The sequence below is a fragment of the Panthera pardus genome, unplaced genomic scaffold (assembly GCF_024362965.1).
Source record: "Panthera pardus isolate Hobbes unplaced genomic scaffold, ASM2436296v1 HiC_scaffold_12, whole genome shotgun sequence".
NCBI lineage: Eukaryota > Metazoa > Chordata > Mammalia > Carnivora > Felidae > Panthera > Panthera pardus.
In genome coordinates, this window is record NW_026526677.1 from 53581508 (window position 1) to 53591132 (window position 9625).

Genomic DNA, 9625 nt, shown 5'->3' on the forward strand with positions numbered 1-9625 from the left:
ATGGCAATCAAGCTATAATTGAGAGTAACAGCTGTAATCAGCAATGGTCCTAAAAGAGGAGGTTCTGGCAAAAGAGGGTGCGCTGGTAATAGGATTCTGAGGAGGGATTCCAGCCAGGCAGCGCTGTTATACATGAGGGACATGATGAGGTTGGTTCAAAGTAAGGGGCAATTTTAAAATGTCACTTGGAACCTACTGTTTCTATGAGAATCAACTGGTACAGCCAAGGAAAACAGCGAATGTAGAGTGACACTAACAGGAACAGAGTGTGCATAGGATAGACAAATCCCCTAGCCCTGCCTGAGCTCTCTAATCTGCCTCTACTGCCTTTTTCGGGCAGATTCTAACAGCCAGCCAGCAGGTGGAGGGAAAGTGTGGTCCCAGCCTAGGCATCTCCAAGCAGCGCACAGAAGGTTTAAAGCTGAAAGACAATGGCTTAGCAATTAACACAAAAACCCTGTGATTCGTATGTGTGTATGCATATGTTATAACCTGTATGACACTGGGAGCTTGAGTACATATAAATCATATATGAAAATAAAAATAAATCCACTTGTTTTGCTATATCTTACAATAAGTTTTTAATTATTATTAAATGTAAGAGAAATGTATATCACTGAGAAAACAGGAAACATTTCAATAGATTACATCATTTTTGGATTGTATATAACTCAAAATATTTCATAAAACTCATAAAAATGGTGTTTATTTGAACGAAACATAACTTTTCTAATTCACGTCTTCTCAAACCAAACACATACATACATGTGACATGACTTTTTCATGTTTAAAGTCTTCCATGATTTTTTAAAAATATTGTAGGCCATAAAAACATGTCAGTTATATATACAAGTTCTAAATGTCACAATTCACCTATATGGGATTATATTTTTCTTTCTAGTTAACAATATAATCTAATGATAGCCATTCAGTCACAATTGCAAAAATGTTCTGAAGTGAAACATGTGAAGAAAGAGATCTTTGGTATTTGAATCTTTCTTTCATTTTCTATCATCTAACTCTCCATTAAGAACTTTGACACATTTAAATTTGGATCGGGGAAGAAAGAGACAAAACCACTCCCACTGTCATATTTCCTTAATAATATATTTATATTCAGAACATACAAACACTGCCAAAATATTCTGCTCCAAAGCCATTGTTGCTTTTAAATATGTGTAAGAAGCGAAAGCAAGCCTTCAGCAAGTCGTACAGTGATATAATGACTCATAGAGGAGACTTGCTCTAAATGGAGAATTAAGTGTTCCTTTGCTTATTGCCTAGATGAGACAGTGGACTAGATGAGAAAATTAGGCTTAAAGTATAAATGACTTCTAAGATCACTGAAATTCTTTAAAGATTATTTATTTTTGAGAGAGAGTGAGAGAGTGAAGGCGGGGCTGAGAGAGGGAAAGAGAATCCCAAGCAGGCTCCACACTGTCAACACAGAGCCTGATGCAAGGCTAGAACTCATGAACCTTGAGATCATGACCTGAGCTGAAGTCGGACGCTTATTCGACTGATCTCCCTGCACCCTTGAGATCACAGAATTTTTATAACTATATAATCATAATCCTAACACAAGAATGACAAAAACTAATCTCTTTCCACCAGAGATTGTTTGTCTGGCAGGGGAGGATTTGTCCTTCCTTCAGAGTAGCTCTCTGGCTCCTAACATGGATAAATCTCACCATGCAGCCCCTCTGATTCTATTTTTCATACTGGGGAACACTGTAGTAATCTTCTGGGGCTGCCGTGACAGAGTGCCATAGCCTGGATGGTTCAAACATGGCAACTTATTTTCTCACTGTTCTGGAGTCTAGAAAGTCCGAGAGAAAGGTCTGGTAGGGTTCAATTTCTGGTGAAGAATCTTCTCGGCTTGCAGACAGCACTCTGCCTTCACTTCACCTTTTCTCTGAGCATAAGCAGAGAGGTGGTGGGAGGGGGGCGGTTCTCTGGTGCCTTTCTTAGAAGGACACTAATCCTATCATCCTAGAGCCTGAACTTCATAATCTCATTTAACTTTAATTACCCCTCTAAATGCTAACTTCCAACACAGTTACATTGGGGGTGAGACCTCAACGTATGACAGCTTTTGTTTTTGTTTTTGTTTTGGTGGCATACAATCAGTACATAGTGAATACCATGGTCAAAAATCATAAATATCCACAAATTAACACAATGAATATCCCTGGCCTCAAACCTTAGCTTTGTCTAGCAATCATTCTGCTTGCTCTGGTTAATTTCCTCTATTTTCCCCCACTAGGTGTCATCTCAAACATTCACTGCACCTTGGGAATTGCTGTTTGACTTATACTGAGGGTGTAGAATATTTAGAATTTGGTGACTACTCGCATGGATATGGGAAATGAATGAGAAAAATATGTGCAGAATGACACCTGGGTTTTTCCTTTAGTCTGTGTGGTAGTTAATTTTATGTGTCAACTGACTGGTTCCCATGGTGCCTGGATAGTTGGTTAAACAGTTTTGGATACTTAGTTAAACAGGTGTGTTTGTAAGAGTGTTTCTGGATGAAATTAGTGTTTGAATTGTGGACTCAAAAAAGCAAGTTGCCATTGTCAACAGCTATGAGCATCACCCAATCCACTGAAGGCCTGAAGTGACCAAAAAGTTGGAGGAAAAAAAAAAAACTCAGGAGCTTCTTATCTGTTTGCTTCAGTTAGGACATCATCTTCTTGGGTCCTTGGTGCTCCTCATTCTCAGGCCGTCAGATGTGGACTAGAGTCTCTACTATCAGCTGCTCTTGTTTGCAGGTCTTCAGATTTAGACAGCATTACATCACCAGGTTCTCTGGGTTTGCATTTGCACATGACAAATAATGGGGCTTTTCAACCTCCATAATTACATGAACATGAGCCAATTCCTTAATATAAATCCATCCTTATATCTATATCTATATCTATATCCATATCCATATAGAATATCTATATCTATCTATCTAATCTATCTGATTGATTCTGACTCTTCAGAAAAGCCTAGGTAATGCAGTTCAGAACAAAAAAATCATGTCATTTATTGAGAAAAGGAAACTATCAAGAACAGGTTTGCATTCGTATTTGGCACATGTTGCCTTTCCAATTCTATGCACCAACCAACTAACTATAGATGCCAAACTATTAGTTGGAAATATTATAAATCATAACTAAAGATATAGATTTGAAATCTGATATTTCTAAGATCACTCAGCAAAAATACAGAGTTAAAACTAGAGCAGGCTTAGGAAAAAAGCTGTGCAGAATGTTAGTATTTAGGGAAAAAAAATCGAAGAATCATTTGTAAAGGAAACTGAAGAGAGGTGAACATGGAAATCAGCCTAGGACCAGGGAAATGTGGCTCTACCTAATCCAGGAAAGGAGAAAGAATCAAGAAATAAGGAACAGTCAACTGTATCAACCTCTCAAGTGAGAATCCAGCACATATAGTGATGGTGAGGTCAGTGGCGGCAGTGGAAGCACAGTTTTATGGCACGATATTACTAAAGTATTACCCATGAGAGTGAATGAGAAGTAGGAGAGAAGATATGAAGGAATCTGATGGAAAATAAGCATGTCCTTGAGCAGCTCCTGGTACCCTGACTTGCACCAGGCTTTAATATACACACTTCTCTTTTTACTGCCCACGAAAGGGAAAAAGTTTAATTATTTTAGCTAAAATCAATGGATAGAAGTAGAGAGATGAGTTAAGACCAATTCCCAAAGGATGATACATGCCGGCATCATTTCCCAAGTTTTAAACAAAAGATAATGTGTATATTTTAAAGAACCTCACCAGGAGTGTTTGGATTTTAGAGTGAGCACTATGTAGGCCAAGGGAATCATTGATGCATTCTGGTGGAGCTGGTACAGGAAAAAATTAAGAGATTGCTTTGGTAATTCAGATGGTGAAAGTCTCTACTCAGGCAGATATGGTATAAATGAATGGGCAGGAATGTTTGTAGAAAGGCTATGAAATGTGAAAACTAAATGGACACGGGGATGAGAGTAATAATAGTCAAAGAGAGGTGGAGGATTTTAACCCAGGGCTGAGAATGAAAGTGCTCTTAGGAGAAAAGTGACAGGAAGTCCTTCCTCTGTGAAGTCAGAAGTTCTCTTCTCAGCCCAGCATTCCTGCCTGAGAACATCCACAACTGACAGGAGACAACTTCTCTGGTTTCTACCGTGTCTGTCCTATGATTGTCCCAAAAGGAGGGTAGATGCTGGTGAGGGAAATAACATCTGTTGCTCTCCTGCCATCTTGCAACCTAAGTAAATAATCCATATGATACTCACAACTGCACAACAAGGAGGTTTGTAAGATACCTCTTGTTAAGGATGAGGAAACTAAAGTTTCAATCATGGTTTAGATAACATCATCTAACTGAAAAGTGACTGGCCTGGTATTCATAACAAGTCTGATCTAAAAACCATTTTCTCATATATAACACACTTCCTCCCTTTTTCCCTAATGGATTTCTTGGCTCTCATGTCTTCCAGCAAAGAAATAATATGGAGTACTGCAGTGACATCTGTGAAAATGGCCAAGAAACAACCTCGGAAATTTTCCTCTTCCATTGAAACAATGAGAAAATGAGAAAAATGATGGTCTAAATCAAACCTGTTTGGAATTCTAGACATTAAACCAAGGCTTGCATCTATGCAGGGAGATTGTATTTAGGAAAAATGGTTGAATTTTTGTAAGATTTGTGGCTTTGTGTCATTTTGATTTGTTCTAATCCCATTTTCTCACTCTCCAGCTCTATAGAAGTCTTAAAGATTGTCAACCCGTGTGCAGAGTGAAAACCAGTAGCCTGGTGGCACCAGTAGATAGCAGACTGGGGCTGGACTTCTTTCAAAATGTCCTTTAGAAACTGTAATTTGACCTATTTGATACTTCCTGTAAAGACCACTCTTGCAAGTCTGTCTCTATTTGATCTGATCTATAGCTCTCCTAATAGAAATATCCTTTTTCCCTGTGGGCATTTGTTAAAACCAATTACAGGCAATCAGTTAATTTTGCAGCTGCCTGTGATAGTGGATCACAATTGGGGAGAGTAATAAATTAAGTAAAAAGCCAGAAAGGAAAAGCTGAAGAATGAGATACTTATAGGAACTTTGAATATTTTTGACATATCTCTTAGATATACAAGGCCATGTGCAAGTTAGGGCTCTGCACATTCCCAGGGCTGTAGACATGACCAGAAAAGATTTGAGTTGTTTAAGCGACCAACTTTGGCTCAGGTCATGATCACACAGTTGATGAGTTCGAGCCCCACATCGGGCTCTGTGTTGACAGTTCAGAGCCTGGAGCTTATTTCAGATTCTGTGTCTCCCCGCTCTCTGTACCTCTCCCCTGCTCATGCTCTGTGTCTGTCTCTCAATAATAAATAAACGTTAAAAAAATTGTTTTAAAGTCCAGTTTTCCAGGGGTGCCTACGTAACTCAGTTGGTTAATTATCTGGCTCTTGGTTTTGGGCTCACATCATGATCCCATGGTTTGTGAGATCAAGCCTGACATAGGATTCCTGCTGACAGTGCAGAGCCTGCTTGGGATTCTCTCTCTCCCTTTCTTTGTGCCACTCTTTCACTCAATTCTCTCTCTCCTTCTCTCTTACTCTCTCTCAAAATATATAAATACACTTTAAAATGTCCACTTTTCAGCAGATTATGGGGCATCAAAAGAAACAAACAGGGGCGCCTGGGTGGCGCAGTCGGTTAAGCGTCCGACTTCAGCCAGGTCACGATCTCGCGGTCTGTGAGTTCGAGCCCCGCGTCAGGCTCTGGGCTGATGGCTCGGAGCCTGGAGCCTGTTTCAGATTCTGTGTCTCCCTCTCTCTCTGCCCCTCCCCTGTTCACGCTCTGTCTCTCTCTGTCCCAAAAATAAAATAAAAAACGTTGAAAAAAAAAAAAAAAAAAGAAACAAACAAAAAGAATAAAAAAAGTATGGCCCATACACAGGAAAAAAAATATACCAATAGAAACTGTCCCTGAGAAGGCCAAAACACTGAACTTAATAAACCATGACTTTAAATCAACTATTTTAAAAATGCCCAAAGAACTAAAGGAAATGATGATAGTGATAATATCAGCTAAAGAGATAGTAATTATTTTTTAAAAGAAATAGGGGCAATTAAAAATGCCACTTGGAACTCACTGTTTCAATTAGAATCGATTGCTACTGCCAATGAATACAACAGATGCTTGGGTGGCAGTGACAGGAAAATAATTTATAATATATATATTTTTAATGAAAACCATTGATTTTTACATGCAAAAAACTCAACAAATTCCAACTATGATGAACTTAAAAAGACACAGCAACTGAAGTCAACAATGGACTGTGCATAAGGGTACTGGGACTGGTCAGGTTTCTATAACAAGGGATGAAATTATGGCTAAATAGAAGTAAACCTTATAATCAGAAGAGGGGGGTGGATAATGGGAGAAAATGTGGTTTTACTGAGCACTAATCATATCCCAAGCACTGTCTAACCTTTATTAGCAGTTATAATAATTATGTCAGCTCAGATAATACAAAATAAATCTTATATAAGTTGTAAAATGGAAATAATGTCTAGAGAAGTTACATAACATTTACATCTCATATTTATTGGGTATTTTATTTATTGGGTATTTTATATTTCAGACCCTATTCTCAGATTTCTACATACACTCAATAATATGTCAATCCTCACCACAACCTCAAGTGTTAAATGTTATCATTATCCCCTTTTACTGTTGAGCAAAGTAGAGGTAAAAGGCAGAGGAGCCGGGATTCAAACACAAGCACCCCCATGCTAGTTCTCATGCTCTTGGCCACTGCCCAGCGTTTTGGAGTTCATATCCAAAGCACTCCAAGTTTTCAGGTTTTTGTTTGTTTTTCACGTCACTTCCCAGTAGAATATTTCTGCCATGAGATGCAGTGTGAATTCCAGACAGGAATGCCTTTCTTCTTGGTAAATTATAGTCCCTACTGAGATGACATTAGTCCCTAATGAGGAAAAATTTAACCTCATTCTGGGCAATTCAGAATTGCTCAAGGAGCACATTCAACGTCATATTCAATGTATCCAATTTATCTGACCATTTCTCTTTCAGTGCTTCCTGCCATGTCACTCTGCCTCTCACATCACAGGCTTCCATCCATGTTAAAGTTCTAGACAACTATCCTTGCTCGTTTGCTTTTCTTTAACATTTCCAATGCTGCTCAGAAGTTATACTGAGACCTTTCCCAAGTGAAGCAGTCTCAGAAGTCGGCTCCGAATCTCCTTGGTCCTAGCCCCATAGATGATCGGGTTGAGCACAGGAGGCACCAGCACGTACAGGTTGGCCAGAAAAATGTGCACATTCTTGGGGACTCGGTGCTGGCCAAAGCGGTGGGTGAGGAAGGAGAAGAAGGCAGGAATGTAGAAGACCAGGATGACCCCCAGGTGGGAGCCACAGGTACTCAGAGCCTTGTGCCTGGCATCTTGAGATGGAAGGCGGAAGACAGCATGGAGGATAAAGCCGTAGGAAATGGCAATGAGGATGGCATCCAGACCCATGGCCAGCAGGGCCACAGTCAGCCCATAGACAATATTGACAGTGATGTTGGCACAGGCCAGGCGAGCGATGCCCATGTGCTCACAGTATGTGTGGGCCATGACATGGTGACCACAGTAAGGCAGTCGCCTCAACAAGAAGATGAATGGGGAGACAAAAACTATGCTACGGAATATGCTGGCAAGGCCAATTTTGCCTATGACAGTATGGTTGAGAATGGTTGTATATCTCAGTGGGTTGCATATAGCTATGTAGCGATCAAAGGCCATGGCGAGAAGAACTGAGGACTCCAGAGCATAGATAGAATGGACACAAAACATCTGGGCCAGGCATCCACCAAAGGAAATCTCTCCAGCATGAAGCCACAAAATGGCTAATGTCTTGGGCACAGTAGTGGAGCTGAGAGCCAGGTCAGTGAGTGAGAGAAGGCACAGGAAGAGGTACATGGGTGCATGAAGAGCACTGTCTGTCACAATGACCAGGATGAGGGCAGCATTCCCAGTCAGCGCTACCAGATACATGGTGCAGAAGGGGATGGCAATCCAGACGTGGGCCCACTCCAGCCCTGGGATGCCCGTCAGGATGAGTGTGCCTGGGAGACTGTCATCACTGATGTTGGAAACTGACATTCTGCTTGGCAAACAAAGGGCTGTATCCAAGGGGTGATGGAATGCCTTCATATATTTGGTTCATCACCTAAAATGGTAACCTTTCTGTGACACAATTTTGTTTATGTTGAGAAAAACATATATTGTTTTTAATTTTTTCCAAATCTTAAAATAATATGTCTCATACAATCCATTTCTTCCATCTGCTATTTTCTTTACTCAAAATCATGTTTTGATATCCACATTCCAAGCCCCAATCATACCTAAGAACGCTTTGTAAGGCACCTGGATTCCTAAACTTTAGTCCTAATTTGTCAAATAATGATGCACAACCTTGAGAAAAAAAATCTTTTCCCTCCTCTAAGCAGTCTCCAGTTATGAAAAACAATGAGTCTGGAATCCTAGTCCCAGGTCTTCTGCATGTTCATGTTCAGCATTGGATAGTCCCACAATAATTTAAGATTCATTTTTTTCATTTATCTGTTGGAAATGAGACCACCTGCCTTACCTATCTCACATTTTTGTGGGTGAGAAGGTGTTAAGTATATGAGATTAAAACGTTGGACACCAAAAATAATGTCCTCCCCCTTTGTGCAAGCTCTTTTTCCTGTAGCCACATACTGGAGTGATAAAGAGTATCATACCTATCATACCTGTTTTACCAGGGGAAAGTCCACATTCAGAGAAGTAAACTGATGCAATCCAGATCACAAAGCAAATTACTATCAGGACTGAAATTATGCCTCACATCTCATGATTCAAAGTTGGATATTTTCACATCACTTGGCTGTCCATGTATTTGGCCAATATTTGAATTCCTTTATTTTTCTTGCCAGATGCTCTAATATTAATATTTAATGCTGTAATCATTTTACTCATTTCTGGATTTCGAAAAGACAGATACAATGAAAGCCCTTCTTATTTGCCTGGGGACTTCCACTGATGGAAGTCCAGCCAGTACTGGAGAAAAGTGTGGGCGGTCAAGTGGAAAGCTGGAGTCACTACCACCTTCTCCTGCCCACCCTTCCCAGCCTATTCTTGCTAGCAAAGGGAGATTTCCAAAGATTACTGTAAGGAAGCTGCTATTTTGTGAGCTACTCTGGTATTCTATGTGAGTACCAGAAAGATGAGGTCCAAGCAACGTTTCCGCCCCCCACCCTCTGCCCAGGGAAACAACGTGAAAAAGACATTGAACTGGAGCACTACTTTGGGTGGAATGGGAGAACTCTCCCAAATTTGCCCCACTCAGCCTTGGCTGTGGATCACCATGATGCCTTGGAGACCTAGGCTTTTATCATTAAACTCTGAGTTCTTTCTCTGAGCATAATCTTTTTCTAGAATGTGATTTCAAAAACATACCTGTGTCGAGTGCCATGTGTTCACAAGCTGAGCATGCTGAGCCTGGAGCTTTGTGATGGGTGTCACATGTGAGTGTGGGGCTATGTGGGAGAGTATGTGGTAGAGCAATAGCTTGTGCAG

General features: G+C 40.3%; 1 protein-coding gene across 1 annotated transcript; it reads right to left on the reverse strand.

The window, feature by feature from the left end:
* Positions 1 to 7210: 7210 nt before the first annotated feature.
* LOC109260013 (olfactory receptor 52D1-like) lies at positions 7211 to 8179 on the reverse strand. Its single transcript, XM_019438000.2, has one exon. The coding sequence runs from the start codon at positions 8165 to 8167 to the stop codon at positions 7211 to 7213; it is 957 nt and encodes a 318-aa protein (XP_019293545.2). The 5' UTR covers positions 8168 to 8179.
* Positions 8180 to 9625: the final 1446 nt, after the last annotated feature.